Source organism: Puma concolor, chromosome B2 (assembly GCF_028749965.1).
Source record: "Puma concolor isolate L17-30 chromosome B2, mPumCon1.1.hap2, whole genome shotgun sequence".
In the NCBI taxonomy this organism is placed as follows: Eukaryota; Metazoa; Chordata; class Mammalia; order Carnivora; family Felidae; genus Puma; species Puma concolor.
The window spans coordinates 127,531,245-127,554,563 of NC_141671.1; the positions used below are offsets into that span (position 1 = coordinate 127,531,245).

The 23,319-nt window shown below is 40.0% G+C and overlaps 1 protein-coding gene across 1 annotated transcript in view; it reads right to left on the reverse strand.

Moving 5' to 3' along the window:
- TXLNB (taxilin beta) overlaps window positions 1–23,319 on the reverse strand; it is a 53,418-nt gene that overhangs the window by 7,878 nt on the left and 22,221 nt on the right. Inside the window, exons 5-8 of the mRNA XM_025925593.2 lie at window positions 20,026–20,220; window positions 18,080–18,199; window positions 13,361–13,435; window positions 6,733–6,825 (exon numbers count right to left, since the gene is read on the reverse strand). Of these exons, the coding sequence (XP_025781378.1) occupies window positions 6,733–6,825; window positions 13,361–13,435; window positions 18,080–18,199; window positions 20,026–20,220 (483 nt within the window). The remainder of the gene's footprint in view (window positions 1–6,732; window positions 6,826–13,360; window positions 13,436–18,079; window positions 18,200–20,025; window positions 20,221–23,319) is intronic.

The following is a 23,319-nucleotide window of genomic DNA, read 5'->3' on the forward strand; positions in this document are numbered from 1 at the left end:
GAAGTTTTCTTTCCTTTTCTATTTTTTTTGTAATAGTTTAAAAAGAATAGGTATTAACTCTTCATTAAATTTTTTTTTAATGTTTATTTATTTTTGGGAGAGAGAGAGAGACAGAGACAGAGACAGAGTGTGAATGGGGGAGGGGCAGAGAGAGAAGGAGACACAGAATCCAAAGCAAGCTCCAGGCACTGAGCTGTCAGCACAGATCCCTATGAAGGGCTTGAACTCACGAACTGCAAGATCATGACCTGAGCCGAAGTTGGATGCTTAACCAACTGAGCCATCCAGGTACCCTTGTATTAACTCTTCTTTAACTGTTTGGTAGAATTCTCCTGTGAAGCCATCTGGTCCTGGACTTCTGTTTGTTGGGAGTTTTTTGATTACTGATTCAATTTATTTGCTGGTTATCAGTATGTTCAAGTTTTCTATTTCTTCCTGTTTCAGTTTTGGTAATTTATATATTTCTAGGAATTTATCCATTTCTTCTAGGTTGTCCAATTTGTTGGCACATGGTTTTTCATAATATTCTCTTATAATTTCTGTGGTGTTAGTTGTTATTTCTCCTCTCATCTGTGATTTTATTTAATTGGGTCCTTTCTCTTTTCTTTTTTTTTTCTTTATATTTTCTTTTTGAGAAGTCTGAATTGAGGTTTATAAATTTTATTAAGTTTTTCAAGGAACCAGCCAGCTCCAGGTTTCATTGATCTGTTCTGTTGTGTTTTTAGTTTCCACATCACTTATTTCTGCTCTAATCTTTATTATTATTTTTTGTTTTGAAAGAAATGTGGACTGCCACAGTCAGCACCTCATTTGGATGTGTCTGGGTTCTTGGAAGCTTGACTACCCTACGTTTTCCTACAAATGGACCTAGAGAGCTTGTTTGGAAGTTCTAGCAGGGGAGCGCAGGTACTTATACACCCCTGACTAAGAAGGATGGTCTTTCTCTATCTGGACACCCACCTAACCAGCCAGATCAGTTGAATCAACCCTGGTGATCAATGGAGTGACAAATGTCTCAGCCAGATCACCCTTACATTCTCTGCTCTAATCTTTATAATTTCCTTCCTTCTGCTGATGTTAGGCTTTGTTTGCTGTTCTTTTTCTAGTTCTTCTAGGTGGAAAGTTAGGTTGTTTATTTGAGATTTTTCTTGCTTCTTGATGTAGACCTGTATTGCTATACACTTCCCTCTTAGGACCATTTTTGCTGTATCCAAAAGGTTTTGTATTGTTATATTTTTATTTTAATTTGTTTCCATGTATTTTTTAATTTCTTCTTTGATTTCCTGGTTGACCCATTCATTGTTTAGTAGCATGTTGTTTAACCTTCATGTATTTGTGGTCTTTCCAGATTTTGTCTTGTGATTGATATCTAGTTTCATAGCATTGTGGTCAGAAAAGGTGCATGGTATGACTTCAATCTTTTTGTATTTGTTGAGGCCCGTTTTATGACCTAATATGTGACATCTATTCAGAATGTTCCATGTGTGGTATAAAAGAATATGTATTCTGTTGTTTTAGGATGGAATGTTTTGAATGTATCTGTTAAGTCCATCTGGTCTAGTGTGTCATTCAAAGCCACTGTTTCCTTGTTTGTTTTCTGTTTAGATGATCTGTCTGTTGATGTAAATGGTATGTTGAAGTCCCCTACTATTATTGCATTATTATCAATTAGTTCCCTTATGTTTATTATTAATTGTTTTATATATCTGGGTGCTTCTATGTTGGGTGCATAAATATTGACAATTCTTATATCTTCTTGTTGGATTGTCCCCCTTTATTATTATAAAGTGTCTTTCTTTGTCTCTTGTTATAGTCTTTTAAAGTCTAGTTTGTCTGATATAAGTATTGCTACTTTGGCTTTCTTTTGACATCCATTTGCGTGATAAATGTTTCTTCATTACCTCACTTTCAACCTGCAGGTGTCTTTAGGTCTAAAATGAGTCTCTTGTAGGCAGAATATAGATGGGTATTTTTTTTTTTTTGTATCCATTATGACTCCTTATGTCTTTTGATTGGACCATTGAGTCCATTTACATTCAAAGTAACTATTGATAGATATGTATTTATTGCCATTTTATTACTTATTTCGTGGTTGTTTCTGGAGATTTTCTCTGATCATTTCTTGTCTTTCTCTTTTTCATGTTTTGCTTATTTTCTTTAGTGATATATTTGGATTTTTTTCTTTGTTCTTTGCATGTTTATTAGTGATTTTTGATATATGGTTACCATAACCTCTTCTGCAAATAGCAGTCTATATGAAGATGATGTTCACTCAAGGTTGAACTCATTCTTTTTTCCTCTCCTGTCTACATTTTAGGTATATGTTTTATTTTATACCATTTAGTATGTGAGATCCTTGACTGATTATTACAGAAATATTAATTTTTACTGCTTTTGTATTTCCTGCCTTTAAATTGTCACTTTTGGTCTCTCTTTTCTACTTGAAGGGTCCTCTTTAATATTTCTTGCAGGGCTGGTTTAGTGGTCATGAACTCCTTTAGTTTTTGTTTTTCTGAGAAACTCTTGATCTCTCCTTCTATTCTGAATGGTGGCCTTGCTGGATAGAATATTTTTAGGTGCAGATTTTTCCTACTCAGTACTTTGAATATATCATTCCATTCCCTTCTGGCTTGCCAGGTTTCTATTGAGAACTTTCCGGCTAGCCTATGCGGTTTCCCTTGGAAGTTGAAGACTTCATTTGTTTTGCTGCTTTTAAGATTTTTTCTTTATCACTGTATTTTGCAAATTTAATTATAATATGTCTTGGTGTTGGCATGCTTTTATTGATTTTGATGGGAATTCTCTGTGTCTCTTGGATCTGGATATCTGTTTCCTTCCCCAGATTAAGGAGGTCTTCAGCTATTATTTTTTCAAATAAATTTCCTGCCCCCCCCCCCCCCCCGTTTTTTCTCTCTTCTTCTTCTGGCACTCCTATAATATGAGTGTGATTACATTTGATGGAGTCACTGACTTCCCGAATTCTATTCTGTTGTTACATAATTCTTCCTATTGTCTTTTGTTCAGCTTCATTACTATCCATTACTTTGTCTTCTAGGTCACTTCTTTCCAGCTTCTAGGTCTTTCCACTTCTAGGTCTCCTTCTTTCCAGCCTGCTCTTTACTGCATCTAGCCTTTTTCAGACCTTGTTTGTCCCATTCTTCATCTCTGATTGATTCTTTTTAAACTCTTTTATCTCTGTGGTAAGGGTCTCACTGATGTCTTCCATTCTTTTCTCAAGCCCAGTGAGTATTCTTATGATTGTTGCTTTAAATTCTCCGTCAGACATGTACTTGTATCTGTTTCACTGAGATCTCTGGCTGTGACCTTATCTTGTTCTTTCATTTTGGAGAAATTCCTCTGTCTTCACATTTTGTCTAAGTCTCTATCTTCTTCTCTGGGTTAGAAAATCCAGTTAGGTCTCCTGCTCCTGAAAGAAGCAGGAGCTTCTTTATGAAGAAGAGGTCATGTAGTGCTGAGACCCTGGCGCTTCAAGGAAGTGTCTCCAGTGTGTGCTATGTGAGCTCCGCTGTTGTGTTTTGGTTGCTCTGTCCTTCAGGCCAGTCATCTGCAGAGGCTCTCCCTTACCTGCTGTGGGCAGTGTTTGGTCCCTGGTGTGAATGTGGTCAGTTTTAACTAAGTGTGTTCTTGTCTGCTTGTGAAGTGAGACCTGACCACCTCCACCAGAACTGAAGCCCTACAGAACTCTCTGGTCAGAAGATGTGGTGCAGGCAGGGATTTGTGCTGGTCTTTGAGGGGAGGGACCTGCCATGCTGAGACTGAGGCAAGTGTGATTGAGAAGAGCAGTTCCACTGGGGTGCAGGGAGGGGATGTGTGGGGCTTGGTGTAAGCAAGTTAGGCAGCCAGTGTCCCTGCTGTGCTGCTTCTTGCAGGTGGCTCTGTGTATATGCTGAGGGGCAGGGGAGGGAAATGGTGTTGGCCACCTCCTTTGTTCCTAGAGACATGTCTCCATGAATGCTGCCTCTCAGAGACACACTCTGAGAAGAGGGAATAATTTCCCTACGGTGTTCCCCAGGCACTCTTCAGATAGTTGTTTCCACATTGTCTGCCACAGGTTTTTTTGTATACCTTCTCTCCAGGAGCAGTATAGTACCCTCCAGGTCTATCCTATCCAAGCCTACTGACCTTTAAAACTCCAGGCTTTAAGACCTGCTGGTTGCAAGAACTTCCAAAATTCAGCCCCTTTCATTTTCCAAGCCAATGGCTTTGGGGAAATGTTCTCCTTGTGTATTTCCCTGTGTACTTCTCTCTCTCTCTCTCTCTCTCTCTCTCACTCACTCTTCTCCAAGACCACAGCTTCTTTTCCTCCATAGCAGCTGTGATCTATTTCTCCCCCAAACGATGGCTTTGCATTTATTACCATCTTTGATTTGGCCTCTTCTCTCCCTTTAGTTGTGGAGTGCATTCTACCAGTTTTCAGGTCAATTTCTGCGGTATTTAGGATGATTTGATAGTTATCTAGTTGTATTTGTGGGAAAGGTGAGCCTAGGGTCCTCCTACTCCACTGCCATCTTCCTGCTCCCTCTCAATCTTCACATTTGTAGAGTGTGGTGGGAGTCACAGAATGTGATTACACACATCATTCATTTCATCTTTGAAACAGTCCCATAAGGAAGGTTCTGTTTTCACCTCCACTCTCACTGAGGAAACTGACGCTCAGAGAGGTGGAAGAATATTCAGGCGAGTTAGCAGAAGAGTGGAACTAGAGTTATTTCATTGCATTTAATGCAATGTGTGAAGAGCATCTGCTGGTCATCAGTGGGGAGTTGGGTGTAGAGGGAACAGAAGTGGATAAAATGCAGCTCATCTTTTTTGAAACTGAAACGGTTGGATCTCTGCTCTGCTTGGATGCAGCAAAGGACAGCAATGTAATCATCAGGTTGTGTTCCCCTGGATGAGCCATACCTGGGCCCTTGCTGCTTTGTGCCATGCTGCCTGAGGCTGAGTACACTTGGAGGCAGGAGGTTGGGCCCGGGCTAAGCCCCTGGGCTTTATAGAGAAGCTAGGTGAGCCTTGAATGGTTTTTAATTTTGATCATTTGTTAACCAAGTTTAGTAGTTTTAGTTTAAAAGTCATCAACCCCTTTAAGGATTTGATGGGACCATACTCAAAGAAATGCAATATGCACATCATTTTTTTTGCTGGTTTTTTGTTTTTTTTTTTTTTTTTTTTTTTGCTAATTGTGAGTCAACTTTAAAAGTCTATAAATAAACCCCAGATTTAAAACTCCTATTCTAATATTTATTCCAATCTTAAAACTATGTAATTTTGAAATAAATAAAAACACTTCTCTTGCTCTAATATTTATTCCAATCTTAACACTCTATAATGAAGAGAGGTTTTTAAAAATGGATAGATCAATCCCAGAGTGAGAAAGCTATAACTTCTAACAAGTGTTGACCTACTTATGTTTGTTCACTGAATTGTGAAATTTATCATATAATTTTAAGAAAGTGGTTTTAAAAGGATCCTTTTTGCACTTAAAAAAGGTTAATGCCGGGGTGCCTGGGTAGCTCAGTCGGTTAAGCGTCCGACTTCGGCTCAGGTCATGATCTCGCGGACCGTGAGTTCCAGCCCCGCGTCGGGCTCTGGGCTGACAGCTCAGAGCCTGGAGCCTGCTTCTGATTCTGTGTCTCCCTCTCTCTCTGACCCTCCCCCGTTCCTGCTCTGTCTCTCCCTGTCTCAAAAATAAATAAACATTAAAAAAAATTAAAAAAAAAAAAAGGTTAATGCCTATGCCCATTAAGAAGCACAATTCTGATGGTGATTTTGTTTTGGGAAAACACTGGATTAAATAAATTTTGAACATATGTCCAATAATATTTAGCACCTTATATTTGTAAAAGAGTGTAAGAAAGTTTAAAACCCTTTAAAAATATATTAATATGGGGCGCCTGAGTGGTTTAGTTGGCTGAGCGTCCGACTTCCGCTCAGGTCATGATCTCGTGGTTTGTGAGTTCGAGACCCACTTTGGGCTCTGTGCTGACATCTTAGAGCCTGGAGCCTGCTTCAGATTCTGTCTCCCTCTCTCTGCCCCTCCCCCGCTCACGCTCTGTCTCTCTCTGTCTGTCAAAAATGAATAAACATTAAAAAACATGTATTTGAACTTTACAATCTGTGTATTAGGCAAGGGAAATAGTATGTTAATTTATAGATAAGAAAAATAAAATTGGAGGGACGTTAAGTGGATCATCTAGTACTACATGAGGAGAAGAACACACCCAGAATTTGAATTTAGGCTTCCTTTTTCTCATTCAAGGCTCTGTCAATTATATCATACTACATATATTCTCTCCGAAGAAGGATTATATGAAATGGTATTTTCTACTCTAAACTTCTTCTGTTGCACATTTGTATGAAAGTTGTTTTTTTAATCTTTAGAAATTAGATTTTTAAAAATTTCAGTATAAACAGCATAATGTTAAATTGCTAGCTTTTGTCTTTTTTTTCTTAGCTCTCCATGGACTAGAAAAGGAAAATATTTTTTTCTCAGAGTGAAAATAGATCCTGGTGTTTTTTGGACTCTTCCTAAGATTAATTCACCAGATAATTACCAATAAAAAAACACAGCCCAAATCTTATTTGCATGTATAAATGTTTCATTACTTCATGAAATGCACCAAAGGATTTTAACGTGACAGAAATGAACTCAAAGGAGAATTGCCTGTCGAAATAGAAAATGTCAGTATTTTGTGGGGGATAAGTACTACTCACTTTATCCATTTCCTGTTTGAAAGTGGCAAACACCTCATTGCTTTTTGTCAGTGTGTTCTGGAACTCTTCAAACCTTCCGGAATAGAGAGTAAGCTGTAAATAAGGGGAAAAGTACATCTATTTTAGAGCTGCTTTAAGCATGCTTCCAGAACAAAACAACATGGCATCGTTCATTATTTGAGAAGAAAGTTGATTTAAAGGAATCCTCAACACAATGTTAACAATGTGTTCTGTTCTTTTGTTTACTGTGATATCAACCTAAGTCAGTGAGTATGATTGAAGTACGTCTTTAAAGAAAGAAAAAATGAAATAAGAAAATGTGTCATCACCATTTCATTACAGCCTAACTTTTCCCAACACACTTTTACTGAGCACCGAACATACACATTGACTCTATGTGCAAAGCATTGAACATGTGGCTACTGTTTCTGAGAGACATGCACACGTGATGGGAAGATAATCTCAAAGACAACTTGATGATGGGACAGGGAATACTACAAAGTGCCAAGTCTGTTCAGGATGGTGTCAGTCAGAGAAGGAAGTGAGCATGGCAGGTGACCACGTAAGCCATGTTTTTGTGGAGACGGCGAACCTTGAACTTGGTCTTGAAAGAAGTGAGAATGTAGAGAAATGAAAAGAAGTGGTAGAAAAGGTGGACCCGACATGGGTGGCTGCAATCATACCCATTTCAGTCCATTTGGTTTTGTATGTTTAGAAGACAGTGTTATAGCCAATAGCAGTTAAATGTCCCTGTTCATCAAAATCAGTTTATTATACGAATTTTCTACAGATGGAAAGAATGAGTCTCGAGGAAGGAATGCCTTTTCTAATATGCACACAGTATAAAACATCGTATGGGTTAGCATTGGCAAGCGTGTGGTTCACTTCAGGAGTACTTTCTACCTCTATATCCTTATTCCAAGGAATAAGGTAATTTGAAGTAGGAATAAAGCAGGACAGGGAAGGAGAGTGTGTTAAGTACTTGATTGCTAGAGACAGCAATACACTAATTCAATCTTGCTTTAAAAAATGATTTTAGAATAGCATGCTATGAGTGGAGATTTAATATGGATGACACATGTTAGGAAAGCCTCCATTTTCGAATGAGTATTTGGTACTGTTGAATGCTGGAGCAAACCCCAGCTCCTCAAATGGGCACCAAATGACTAGCTGGTGGTACCTGGGACACTGTCTTTTTGAAAGAGAAAAACTACTAACTGGAAGCCAGTAGACTGGAGAGTTCCCAGTCTTGGGGGTGAGAGGTAGAGAGTATGGGAATCAGACTACCCCTAGAACCCAGAAAATCTGCTGATCGAGAAGGGGTCATTCTCAAATGTTGTAGAATAGCAGAGATTTCACTGCAGTAAACAAGAACAACGGAATGATAATGTAAAACCTTTCTGCAGGATAGATTTTCCAGAGAAAAGTGAAACAACATCTGAGTATCGTTTTGAAATCACATGTTGGTTCCATGCATATGTGACAGAGCTTGGGGGCAACTCTGGTGGCCTACATTTTTTTTCTCATGATTCCTTGGCACCCAGATGAAAGAAGACTGAATAAAAGGGCACCAGGGAGTTCATGGCCAGGAAGGTGTAGTAGGGTTTTACACACACACACACACACACACACACACACACACACACTGCATAAGACAATCCTTAGTCATTATGTGCAACGCACTCTTGACATATTCTGTTTAGTTCTGTTTCACTTTTTTTGAAGTAGTGGCTGGGATCCACTGAATTGATTTCAGGGCCCTTGAGTAGGTCAAGTCCTTAATCTGAGGATAAACTTCTACTGGACTGGCTATCTATACTACTGCACATAATCTAGTGGTCCAGGGTGAGGACAGCTACTCCCAGCTGATCCTCTCCACCTTCATTTGCATTCTTGGTTACATATCCCGTGAAGTTGCTTTTTCTTACTTTCTCTCCTTTCTTTTCCCCACTTCTCGGGAATTCCTGCAGAGTTACGGGAGGGTGGCAGATACTACCGTCCCTGGAGCAGGTCCTCTCAAAGCCACTCACGCAGCCGGGTCATTGCAGGCTGCAGACAGGCAGAGCAGGAGTGGGCGCGTGCACAGCCCATCTTGCTGGCACAACCTTGACAGTATCAGCAGGAGCAACCGTGCCCACCTCGGCCAGCTTCTCCCCTTCCTTTGGGCAAAAATGGTCTTTTGGGTGTATACATCGGGCAGGTTTTGTTTCCTTTCCTCATGTTTTCTTGTGGCATGGGGGAAGGCAGACACACCCAGAGGGCCAGGAGGAAGTGTCTCATTTCATTACCACTTCTTCTGGCCTTTTTCTAGTGACTGTTTTTTGTTTTTGTTTTTTTTTTTCTTCTCTCCACTGTTGTTCTTTCTTTTTAATTGGGGCAAATACATGTAATGTAAGAGTTACCATCTCAACTATTTTAAATGTACGGTTCGGTATTGTTAACTGCATCCACACTGTCGTGTAACCAATCTCCAGAACCCTTTCATCTTGCAAAACTGCAAGTCTCTACCCATGAAACAGTAACTCCACATTTCCCCTTCTAAGTACTGTTTTTCATACTCAGCCTTTCTTCCTATTTGACCTCTTTGTGGCAGGTGGCAAAACCTGTGTGGATTATGCTTGTCTCAGGTAAACAACTCTAAAACTCTTTACTTGTGCTAACTCAAAATGGACACTTCTTGTTTACTTTGTGGATATTTGTTTGGTATATGTTCCCTCTCACTATCACGCTGACATGATGCATGTTTGGTTTCATGTGTCATATTCCTGCTCTTATTTTGGTATTTCAGAGAAGCATGGAAGGGACATCCAGAGGTCATCCACAGCACTCCTGCCAGAGGCAGAAATAGAAACGGACTGTTCTAGGGTGAGTCACCACAACAGTTGCTGCAACATTTTCACTGTTATGTGGGTGAGCGACTCATACGTTCTTTTAATGGGGCACCAAATTTTAATTACAAACGTTCACAGCATACAGGAAACAAAAGCATGTCCAGGAATTGTCTTAGCGAACTTGTGGTATTTGATTTGGGAACACGTCCAATTATAATAGCAGTTGCAGAGTAATGTCCTCTCATCCTAGATACATAAGGTGAGGACTTCCGGTTTAAAGGCTGTGATTGCTGTCCTTAATTTACCAAAAAAAGGAAGGAAAGAAAGAAAGAAAGAAAGAAAGAAAGAAAGAAAGAAAGAAGAAAAAAAGAAAGGAAAAAGAAAGAAAGAGAGAAAAAAGAAAAAACTAAATAAAGCCAAACCAAATTTACTCAATGATCTTTCCCCTTGGGCAGTGTTTTTGCGGCTGCGTGGCTGCGTTGGTATTGCTGACTTTCCACATCCACCATCTTCATCCTTATCGATCCAGTGAACACTCTATTTGTAGTGGCAGTTGTATTCCATTGATCATTTCTGACATTTACTCCGTTGCCATGGTTTGTATAATTGAAAGCCAGACATCTCTTTGCTAAGTGAGAATCATGCCCCAACCTGGCAAGCTGTTGTCTTATGGCTGAAGGTGACTTCATCTAGTTAAACGTAATCTGTCCTTGATATTTCCTTAGCTCAGAATGTGGAAATGGGGACTTGAGCCCTCTTGCCTCCTACCACCCCACTCCTTTAAAGCAGTTCTAAACCCGAAGGAAGGGTTCAAGTGCTCTGCAATCAAATCTGTGATTGATTTTGTTTTTCAAGGTCTAAAGGTTTTAAAGCTACAACATCGACAGTTTTCAAGAGGAATTTTTAAACATCTTTATACATAGGGTTTGGGGGCTACTATATTCTTCTTGAAGTCATTGTTGAAGTTTTGAAAAGTGCCTTGAAGACAGGAGACAAAGGGGTGTCCTTGCAGAGAGAGCCACACGCCACAGAAAACAAGGCAATGGAGGAAAAGGCGGGGTTAGCCCAGCTTAGGCCACACTGCTTCTGCTCTGGAAGCTGTCTACATTCAGGAACTAGAGCTGCACAAGGTCTCGAGATCATCTTTTCCGGGGGTTCATAAACTTTTTTGTAACCAAAGACTCCTTTTGTCTCATATATCTCTACGTAGATCCTCACCTATGAAATAATAGTAATGTTAGCTCATACACTAATTGTTAGCATTTTTATTAGTAGTATTATCACTGTGTTTAATTAGGTAGGGACTTTTGATTCTCTTATGGATTAGTCTATCTCCAGCACCTAGAACCTTGTCTAGCACTGAGTAGGTGCTCAATAAATATTGGTTGAATTAATTATGCTAATTATGGGCCAGGTATGGGGCTAAGTGCTTTGCATGCATAACTTGAAGGCAAACTGCATATCTTACATATTCATGAACTCATTTTCCTTTTATAAACTTAACCAAACATGTGAATAACTGCCATATAGCTGCTGAGTGAGAACTGATATGTCAAAAACAACTATATCTTATTTTCTTTTATCATCTTTTATTTTTATTTTTAGAGAGTGTGTGTGAGTGGGGAAGAGGTACAGAGGGGGAGATAGAATCCAAAGAAGGCTCCATGCATAGTGTGGAGCCTGATGCGGGGCTCAATCCCACGACTCTGGGATCATGACCTCAGCTGAAATCAAAACTTGGGCACTCAACTGACCGAGCCACCCTGGCACCCCCCAAAACAACTATATTTTAAATAGTAGCTGCTGTTATGCTGTTATGTTTTGGAAATACTGAAAAGTAATGAGCCTCCCAGAGGTTAGAGAACTCCAACTTGGGATCATGGGTGCATTACAGTATTCTTATTTTACAGGCAAAGAAATTTAGGTTTAGGGAGATTTCGATGAATTACACAAGGTCAGACAAATTCTGAGCAGAAGAGCCAGGACCCTGACCCTGGTCTCTGGACTCTGTCAATATCAAGGAATGAATGAGGAACATTGGCAAGTCTAAAAACTCCTGGTAGATGCTTTTTCAAATTTGAGGTGTGGCATTGGATCATACCCTTATGTTTCATTCCACAGGTCATTTAAGGCCTAGATTCTGATGCCAGCCGAATGAATGACTCTCTAACCCCATGTCTAATGGTATTAATCTACTCTTCTCAAGTTCATTATCACCATTTATCGAGAGGAGTAGAGATTGCTTGTCATAGATGATATGAACAATGAATAGCTTCAAATATTGTCTCTCGTACCCCTCAAGGCTCTGTGCTGAGAATAGTACAGAGATAGGGCCAGGAGCCCTGCCTCAATTCTCTGGAGTCTCTTCAAGACTGTGAGGTCCTTTCCCCCTGCCTGCCTCTGTTTAGAGAGTGGCCGCTGCCTACCGCCTACCCCACAACCATGATGTGATGGTTCTGGGATTCCCTAAAGGATGACCTTGAGTTTGTAACTCTAGATTTTAGTTTTTTAATTCTGGACCTGCTGATTTTATTAACAGTAAGAAACATGGTTCAAATCTCTATGTAATTAGTATTTACAAATGATTTTGATATGTTATTTTATGTTATTGAGGGAAAACAATTTATCAATACATTCGGGACACACACTGGAAAAACTATGCATTAGGAAGGTGAGCTATGAAAATGCGATCTGCATTTTTGTCTGCAGTGGTATAATTTGTGATTTTATTACCCACAAATAAATTTATTTGTGAGTGTCTTATCTTTTCTCATATGCTTTGTAAAAAATGAACAAGTATTCATACAAGCAAGTTTTCAATGAACTTGTTCATTCGTATAATGAACAAAGTTTTTGTTTTTGTTTTTACAGTGGACAAGTGTATAGCAGTCAGCACATAAACATTTACAAGTGAATTATCCAAATCTTAAATTAACAGCTGCCCAGCTCGCCAGGCTTCTGGTTTCCTCACTTTCTGTGAATTTGCTCTACGTGACTTTACAGTGTCTTTAGCATTGGCTCATTTCTCCCAGCAGGGGCGCTAGTGTCTCTCTCTGGCTCAGACCTAGGATGCCTAACCCAGAACCCGACAGGCAACTTTTGCCAGAAGGGGCAGAGCCCCAAGGGCAAGGGAGGGATGGATAGAGTCATCTGTTGCACGAGGCTTTTTATCTTTGAGTCTGAAATATGAATTCTTGTAGTCTAATCAAAACACACACATGACATCACAAAGCCAGATCAAAACTGTTCCCTACTTGTCCATCATCCCTAGTCATTTATCACTGACAAGGCCAACCTCCGATAGCACAGGAACTTTGGTGCTGACTTTATCTTCCTCATTTCTTTTGATTATAAATAATATCAAATAGGTAAGGATACTTTCAGTATTGAGAGTTCTAGATGGTGCATGTGATCCGTTCACATTTTATTCTTACTTTAATAGGATCACGGGGAGGAGAGAGAGAGAGAGAGATGACGTATTATGAACAGATAGGCAGGAACCAGGACACCAACTCATTCCGATTGCCCGTCGGGGGCCCTCATTCGTATGTCAGCAAACCTTTTGACTCGATGTTGTTGTTGCGGACCATTTATTTTTCTCAGGTATAATGTGGTGCTTTTATTTTTACTTTAAAATAATAAATATGAAGTTATTCTTCATTTCTAACTCCTGCTCCCCTCGCCCCCGCCACATGTTAAGGCCTGGTGGAGAGTACCTTTGGTTCATAGCCTGTTAATGTGGCAACAAGGAGAGCACACCCCATGCATGGTTGTCCCCCCGCAACCCCCCATTTCACCTGAGCCTGCAGGACTGTCTCTTGTTCCTTCAGCACTTTGGCTTGAAGTTTCCACTCTGCTGCCTGGTTCAGCAACTGTGAGAAGAGAGAACACGTGGAAAGATTGTCAGATTGCTCTTTACGTTACCATTTGGTTATAATTTGTGGATGAAATGGAATAACTTGCTAATTAACCCTCTTAAGTAGTTTTTTGGGAGCTTGGCAAAGTATCTAAGAAAGCTAAGAAAACAGCGTCTAAAAAGTTGGATTCTCAACTAAAGATTTGTGGTTCTTAGGGATAAAAGAGAAAAATAATCTTCAACTCAAGCATAAATCACACAAAATTTAACCTCCCACCAAATTCTGGAAAAGTCTAGCAATCCTGTTCAGTCATCATTCAGTCCCTGCTTGAACATTTCCAGAACCCCCCCTCCCCCTGCCAGATCATTATTGTGAGCAACTGTTGCTTTATGTTGAACTCAAGGTTATTCTCCTAGACCACAGTTCTCCACCATAGCATGCACCAGCGTCTCCTAAGGAGCATGTTAAAATGCAGATCCCTCTCAAAGAATGTAAGTTAGGAAGTATAGGTGTGATTCAAGTCTGTAGTTAGAGCAAATAAACAAGATGGTTTGGGATTTGGTGGTCCATGGATTATATTTTGAGAAACACTGAGTTACAAACTTGACCTATTATTCCAAATCTTGTATAAGATTTACAAAAGAAGTCTCATTCCTCTTCCACGAGGCAGCCTTTCAAATACAACCAAGGCTCTCATATCAAAGATAATCAGAACTGGAAGCTGACAGATTAAATTGAAAATGTTGTTCTAGACATAAATATGACATACACATATGTAAAACATGTTATTTGAACTTAAGATATATGTTTACTTATTGATTTTTATATAAAGCTATGGTCTTTGTTTTGGGTATGGGTCTTCTTTCTTTTTAAGTAAGTTATTTATTTATTTATTTATTTATTTATTTATTTATTTATTTATTTATTTTGTGAGAGAGAGCAAGAGAGAGTGTGTGAGGAGGGAAGGGGCAGGGAGGGAGAGAATCTTAGGCTCTGTGTCATGAGCACAGAGCCTGATGCGGGGCTCAATCTCATGAACTGTGAGATCCTACCTGAGTCAAAATCAAGAGTTGGATGTTTAACCAACTGAGCCACCCTTGGGTATGGGTCTTCTGACTGGCATTCAGAGAAGCTTTTTGTTGTTGTATATACATTAGTTTTTTAAACAATAGTACTAGGGGCGCCTGGGTGGCGCAGTCGGTTAAGCGTCCGACTTCAGCCAGGTCACGATCTCGCGGTCCGTGAGTTCAAGCCCCGCGTCGGGCTCTGGGCTGATGGCTCAGAGCCTGGAGCCTGTTTCCGATTCTGTGTCTCCCTCTCTCTCTGCCCCTCCCCCGTTCATGCTCTGTCTCTCTCTGTCCCAAAAATAAATAAACGTTGAAAAAAAAAAAATTTTAAACAATAGTACTAAAACCTAAAGACTTAAGATTATTTGTGAAGAAGCTTGATTGGATAATTCTCTAGAGTTTTACCACTTTCTCCAAGTCCTTTATAGCTACTCCCATCTAACTTGACAATTGTTTTGTGCTATTTGGCATTTCAAAGCATTAAGCATCATTTTCATAGAAACAGTTCTTTCTTTTCACACATACATTTCATCAGTTTCTACACCATTCTGTTGGTTTTCATAACACAAAATCAAGAAAGAAAAGGTTTGGGTGCAAAGAGCTGATTTGTGGTCAGCGCCGTCTTCCTTAACTTGGGAACCCATGTGTAGACACTGGAGTAGCTGTCCAGTCACAGGATTCAACATACTGAGGGATCTGTTAGTGTGTTTACAGACAGAATGGTGGACATCATGAGTTAATCTGATTAGTCAAGTAGGTGGCCATCAGTTTAAGAAGTTTCTACTCCAGGGGTGCCTGGGTGGCTCAGTCAGTTAAGCATCCAACTTTGGCTCAGGTCATGATCTCATGGTTTGTGAATTCAAGCCCCATGTTGGGCTCTGTGCTGACAGCTCAGAGCCTGGAGGCTGCTTCGGTTTCTGTGTCTCCTTCTCTCTCTGCCCTCCCCTGCTTGTGCTCTGTCTCTCTCTTTCTCTCAAAAATGAATAAACATTAAAAAAAAAAAAAAGTTTCTAGTGGTTTTGAAGATGGACTGACTTATATATTTTTTCTTTATGCCTATTTAAAAAAATGCCCATTTTTTTGGTGATCAGAACAAAAAATGAAAAAATCATTACATAAAAAAACTTGGAGGCATCTCTTTTCTTATCCACGTTTATCTTTTGCTCATGGCTCAATGCCTCCATTTGTGAAAATGGGTTGTATCTCTTCCTCCATGCCTCCCAGAGAACAGTGAAAGTTCATTGTTATAGAAGCGCCAAGACCCACCCCATGGAGGTCTAAGGCAGCTGTGGAGTACAAGACCTGTAGGGTCCCCTCTGGCCATCTGAGCATGTGGCACGTTCTTCACTAAGCAGGCTCAGGAGCCCAGTTGTGGTGGGTGGTTCCCTGGCCGAGAGAGGAAGATGGCTGCCTGTTCTGCTTGGGATGAAGGAAGCCTCCAGCTCCAATTTGCTATTTCATTACTTGCAAAAAGAAGCATCATCGCTGGAATCTGGGTAGGTGGCCATCTTTGAAGAACTGAGGGGGCTAATTTTTTTTCTTTTTCTTTTTTTTTTACTTAAATCTGCTGTTTTGCTAAACCAGGGTAGAAAAACAGGGGAGTATGTTAACTTCTTGCTAAGGCTGGGTCACCTCAAAACGACCCCTACTCTCTTTCAAATGAATCTCTGCCTAGTTATTCCTCTGTCATGTCTCATGTGTTATGTGCCAAATGTAATGATATCCTATAGGAAGCATATTTTGCCTGACAGGGCAATTATGCCAATAGTGGGGTATCTGTTTTCTTGAATTCTGAATAATAATTAAATGCTTTCTTATTTTGAGAGGTGGGTTGTAGATGGATTTAACAACTTAATCTTTTGTTAAGAGCGCATGGGCTTCTGCTTTGAGATTATCCAACGTCCACCAGGTTATGTTCTCCAAAATTCGCCCTTTTGCTGCCATGTGTGATAACCATAGTTATTATTAAATTGCTCTTCTAGTCTGATTTTCGGTAATTGCAAAGTTTGTGATCAATTACTAAATGGCCAAATTTGCATGATTTGCCCATTGATTGCATTTTAAATCCCTTTTCCCAGCAGCAGACGCACACTTCGACTCATGCCTCTGAAACACATGTCTGAGTGTGATGTATTATCACAGAGCTTGGGCTTTGGAGACAGACACATTGGAGATGTGATGTGTTGGGCAGTGTGACCAACACATATCCATCACTTAGCAGTGTGTGACCTTAAACAAGTGGTATATCTTCTTTGAGCCTCAATTCTCTCCTCTGGAGACGGGCCCTACAGCTGGCTCAGAAGGTTTGGGGTTAATGAGATGTCATTAAAAGCCACCACTCAGTTTCTTAAACTCCAAAACTCAGGAGTCATCCTTGACTCTTCCCTTTCCTCACTGCCACCATCTTCAGTATAGAGCACCGACTGTTGGTTTTGTACTGAAAACGTAACTTCTGTCCGTGTCCAGTTCTCCTTATCCACTGCCATGTCCCCAAGCCAAGCCATCATCGTGTCTCCTCCAGATTGCTGCAGTAGACTCCTTGTCCCCTTTTAGTTCACTTTCCACCCAGGAGCCAGATTCATCGTTTAGAGATACAAGGCAGATCATGTTACTTCCTTAGCTAAAACTACCCAGACTTTCTCAGTATATTTAGAATAAAATCCAGGGGCGCCTGGGTGGCTCAGTCGGTTAAGCATCCGACTTCAGCTCAGGTCACGATCTCGTGGTCCATGAGTTCGAGCCCCGCGTCGGGCTCTGGGCTGATGGCTCAGAGCCTGGAGCCTGCTTCCGGTTCTGTGTCTCCCTCTCTCTCTGCCCCTCCCCCGTTCATACTCTGTCTCTCTCTGTCTCAAAAATAAATAAACGTTAAAAAAAAAGTTTTTTTAGAATAAAATCCAAACTACTTTCCCAAGCCTATAAAGCTACACAATTTGGCCCCTGCTTATGTCTCCAACTTCATTTGGAATCTTTCTCCTCCTGGGTCTACATGCTCTTGCTACTGTGACATTTTTCTGTATCTGGGGGACCCCAAGCTAGTTCCAGCATCAGGGTCTTTTTTGCTGCTACATACTGCTGCTGGAGGCCTCCTCTCTGCCTCCCTGTCACTAGGCAGGGCTCAGCTCAAGCATCCTCCCCTCTGGGAGGCGTCCTGGCCACCCAGTCTAATATAGGCTCTCCCTCCTTCTGCCCCTTTGCAGTTCCTCCTTATTTCTCTACTAGCACCTATTGTTATCTGAAATTTTACTTCTTTGTTCATTTCCTTGCTTATTGCCTATCTTTTCTTAGTTAGATTCTAGTCTCCATGCTGGGACACGCCTTTTTGGTCTTGTTCACTGCTAAACCCCGGTGCCTCGGGTGATGCTTAGCACAGGGCAGGTGCTTGAAAAAGATTTGTTGAATGGGTGCATGACTATTTTATGTAAAAAACCGTGTGGGTACAGTGCCTTCTACTGGCTGGCCAGTGTAGTTCTCCAGGGAAGCCCAGGTTCTCCCCATCGGTCTAGTGCTCTGTGACTATGATCAAAAACAACTTTCTCAGGGGTTCCTGACCCCCAGGCAGACTAGACAAGCACATTGACTAAACGATAAGTACATATTCCTTCTCGCGTTTGTGTCGCTCCTCTGCTTCCTTCATCATTTCTTGTGCCTGTTCCAGTTTTGCATCCACCAGCTTCTGCTGCAGTTCTCTGTGTTTAAATATTTTGTCCAGATGCTAAGGAAAAATAAATTGCACATATCAGGCTTGGCTTATTATTGGTGCTGAATAACGTAAAATAAAAAAAATAGCATCGACACACATGTTCTCCGGGTTTCAGGATTTAAAACACGGGGCGGGGGGGTTGGGGATAAATGCATCGGCATCACTTATGGCTCTATATAAAAGTCATAAGTTGGTGCAGTCCTCTGCATTTTGCATTATGCAAAGGTGGCTGCAAAAGGCAGAGGTGCCAAAGTTCAGTAATGTTAACCCCAGAAGCTCCCAGCATTATTTTTCTGAATTTAGCAACAGACTAGATACGAAGGTTAGTTATGATGCTAGATAGCAAGGTGATGCATACTGCAAGGAAGGGCTATGGCACCATCACTCAGTATCTCGGTGAGATCTGTAGATATAAAACCACCTTCAATCACATTAATACAATTTGTTGTAGTGAACTCTCTTCCACATTCTTGTCTCAAGGGTTGTGAGGCAGCTCTGGGGTACCAGCATGTAGCCCAGAGTCTGGGACTGGGTGGGGAGCCCCCCACTTCAACTCTGTTGGATGCTGGGCAAAACAAGGCTAGGGGTCACAGGTGAATTGATATGCAAATTGCTACTTCCTCCTCTACCTCTTTTGACCTCTCAACTGGCTTAGTGAAGAGAAGCTTCCAATTCTACTTTAGTGCAGAGAATTTCTTAGTCATTAGGAAGTCTAATCGGCAAGAGGATGCAAGGAATTCTAGCCTTGGGGCTCATCTAGAACCGATCCCAAGAATATACAACTGGTCTACTGGGTCTATTCTGTTCTTCTCTGGGATCCCTCTGAAGAGTATGGATTTTTTTTTTTTAGCTTCCTCCCTTTTGCTTCTGCCTGAGCCTCCACGTGGTGTAGGATTGATCTTAGTGATAAGACAAAACGGTAACACGGCATTTTGGTTTACTGTAAGGGGTTTCCTCAACTTATCTAACTGCTGCTTCTGTGTGCAACTGGCTCAGTTTCTTTCTTGATAAAATCCTCATGTTGCCAACAGAGCCACTCTGATTATGTTATGTGACATTTAAGGCAGACATTTTAATATTTGGGTGGGAAGAGGAAAATAATATATATAAAGATCTTGAGAGGGCCTCAGAAGTCTTCAAAATGTATTAAATATCCAGATATAACTTTGAAATAATAAAGGGCCCTTTTAATCTCCCTAATGTAAACTATTGAAAGCAAAACTCTTTTGGCTTTTGTGACAATGGGTAGGTGATTAACCTCATAGCCTATGCCTCCCATCTATATAATGTGGGTAATAGGGTATTATCTAGGGCATAAGGTTGTTGAGACCATGTAATGACACATTGTATGTAAAGTGCGGTACTCAGCACCTTCCCTGGCACCAATTCAGCACTGAATAAATAATACCATTAATATTATAATTATTACATCATTAATACTATTATTGGCTTGTGGAGCATATAGAATACAGACCCTTCATTTACATGACATGATGATTCTTAAGAAGGAGTGTGTGAGATATTTCTCTGTTCTATAGACAATGTTTTTTAAAATCGACAGATGCTATTTTCAAGGATAACTGTGCTGATGGCCTACTACTTCCTATTTATTGCTTTGCTCTGCAATGATTCCAGTTTTGAAGAAATCCCGTATGACTTTCAGCCAGGTATTTTGCAATACCTCCTGTTTTAATTTTGGCTACCAAAAGACATCTGATCCTAAATACTAATCAATTGAGAGGGCTGGCCATAACTTTCTTATTACCAAGTTCTCCACCTTCACAGCCCAGATCTGGATCTATATATAGTGCCCCTAAGTTGTTTGATGTGTTTCTCACCTCCTCTCTGAGCTCATACTGATCAATGATGCTTTTCAGTTTCTCTGCAAGCTCTGTGTTCTCCTGACACAGCTTCATGTTTCGCTCACTCTGCTGTTCAATCTGGGCCTGGATATCCGTCAGAGTAGTCTGGAAATGACTTGTGATCTCCTTCCTTTTCTCTTCTTCCTCACGTGCCCTCTGAAGGGTTTCCTCCTGTGGATAAAAAGCAAAGTCTTTTGTTATGCTGGTTTGCATGCACCTGGGTTTATAGAGCAGGGTTAGGTCCATAAAAGGAGGTTAGTGTGTAGGGTAAGCAGGACATTTTTTTCTCAGTTCTCTGGAGCTAACCTTGCTCAGCCCCAAAATAAATGTGTGAGCAAAGGTTTCAGTTGTAAATACACAGTCACTCAGAGCAGGTGCAATGAGGGCCTTGAATTTGATAGTTGGTGATGAATAGGCTTGTTTTAAAAGATGACGGGTCTCCTGCTGAGTGCATAAGCTGTAGCGATTCCTAACAAACACATAGTAACACGGTTTTGATTTCTTGTCTGTGGCCTGGAAAAAAGGCCACTCGGCTTTACTGATTGATGAGACAGATCCTGTGTTTCCTTGGTTTGGTGCAGCAAGAAGAATAATAGATCTTATATTCCTCTATAAAAAAAAACTACAGCATGTTAACTGCATAATTGTGTTACCCAAGTTTTGTAAATAGAAGTGATCGCAATGCAAACTTTCTCTTAGTAAGAAAAACTTTATCAAAAAGCTTGAAAAGGAAACGAAGATGGCTATAGATCAATTACAGCAATTCAAGAATGTAAAAAGAAATCTTAGAAAATTTGCTGGATGTTTTATTTCTGAAAGAACAATCAGTCCATGTGTCACATAGGGTAATTGAGATGTTCAATGTAAATTTTGAATCTGAAAGCAATATTATGTTTCAAATCTTTTTTAACTCTCAAATGAAACATCTAATTTTCCCCTCTTCCGCTTTGTTAACATGTAAGAATTGGAAATTAACTTTTATATCATTTCTGTTCTCTTTTCTCCTAAATCCAAACTTTGCCTTCATTGCTAACTACCAACAATGTGCCCAAATTTCCCCCATATCTATATTGAGAATTGTTTGCTTTGTGATGATTCCTCTCATTCTTTTAGAATCAAAGGGTTTAATCTTGCTCTATCATACCAAAGATAGAGACACTGCTGAAAAGTGATCCAGACATTTTAGGATGCCTTTCACTTCTGATTAATTGTTATTATGAGAGCTTGTTCATGGTTGGCAAGTAAAATTATACTACATTTAGTTGCCTCCCAATGATCAAATTATGTAATAGGAATTTTAAAAAGAAATAATGATTTGAATAGAAGGAATTGTGCAAATCTTTTTTTATGATAGTTGAATAATGTGATCAAAATAAAAACGGATGCTAAAAATTATGCTCTGGAAATATAGGAATTTATCAGTAAGTGTCCTTTTTACGCTACAATATTAACATATTCTCCAACTCTTATAGAATTCCTGATATCTGAATCATAATTAAGTCATGGTGTAAACATTGAATGACAACTTTTTAGGGGTATTATAGGAAATACCTACCCTTCTTAATCTGAGGAAATTAACTGAGGTATTGCCCTGAACTTTGTAGGCTAGCGCTTACTATATATATTTCGCTAAGAATGATTATGGCCAGCTGCTAAGAGTCACCGAATATACCTATGATAGTGATTGTCTCCTTACTGCTCCAGATTAGCTTAGAGGTCAACGGGTTCCTAGTTCTAGAACTACAGACTATTATCTGAATGCCATTTGCATTTGTATTCCATCCATTAATGAACGAGTAAATGAAAGAACCATCCCGTGATAGTCAGCAAGTCTGAGCTTGTCACTGGCAACTGGCTACCGAAAGGTGTGGGTGTTAGTGTGGTATTAAACACAGGTCAAACCATCATAGCACCTAATCCTGGCCCAAAAAATAGCATTTTGCATTTTATAGTAGTTTCTTTTGAGAGAAAAATAAGTCTAGCAAAATTTTATAAAATTTGATTCTATGATAAAGAATTTGTAATAATTTGGACAGTGTCAGAGGTAAAATTTTCAAAGTGGAAATTCAAAGTGGAAATTAGTAATGCCAGTAAGATTGAGAGGCAAAGTCTGAAATAACTAAGAAAACAGACTGAGATGCATCACTGTGCATCTCAGAACTGGTGCTATGCTCTGGCACATCCTTCATAAGTATACAGTAAGTGTTTATTCAATGAACCAATAAATTAATAATTTACATACAGACATGAGTAACTTGGACTAGATGAGTCCTATAGTCCTTTCCACTTAAATTCTGTGATATTCTCATTTACTAAATATTTCATTTACTAAAATTGTGTTTCCTGAAACACTTAGCCATTGCTTAGTGGACAGTTGTTTCTCAGTATAGTTTGAAGCTCACATTTATTGCTTCAAATATATGAATATTTTGTTGAAATAAACCCATGTCTCAGAACTTCACTTGTCTTTTTCTAAATTATTCTAAATTATGAGCTTTTGTGGGGTTTTTTTTTTTTGACTCACTGAAGAATCAATTTTAATAAAGAACAATAATAGTTAGGGGCACTTGGGTGGCTCAGTTGGTTGAGCGTCTGACTTCAGCTCAGGTCATGATCTCACGGTTCATGAGTTTGAGTCCCACATTGGGTTGGCTGCTTCAGGGCAGAGCCTGCTTCAGATCTTCTGTCCTCCCCGCCCCCTCCCACCCCTCCCCTGCTCACCTTCTCTCTCTCAAAAATAAGCATAAAAAAATAGTAATAGTTTTTTTGGTGGGAAGAGCCTGGCATGCATTCTTTTTCTAGATCTTCCCAAGCTCTCAGCATATGGATTTTAGATGTAGATATACTTAGGTTGTTTCACTAGTATGGCTAAGGAAGCTCATACCACTTTGACCCTTCTACAGATAATAACTATAAGGTCTGGACAAGATGCAAGAAACAACACTTAGAAACACTGGAGAACTGAAGATAGAATCAGGCAGATGCTAGAAGGAAGCTGACCCCTGTAAAAAAGAAATAGTATACTGTAAGTTTCTCAATTTTTTAAAACAGCTTTTAGCTTGAATGAAGACTGAAATTGGCAGTTGCATAGGATGGGTAAAATTCTCATCGAAAACCTACCTACCATGTTTCTGGTCCGAGGAATGAAGAGTTACGGGCAACTACAGCCACTGAAAGATGATAGGAGGAACACTTGGGTGGCTCAGCCGGTTAAGCGTCTGACTTTGGCTCAGGTCATGATCTCACAGTTTGTGGGTTTGAGCCCCACAT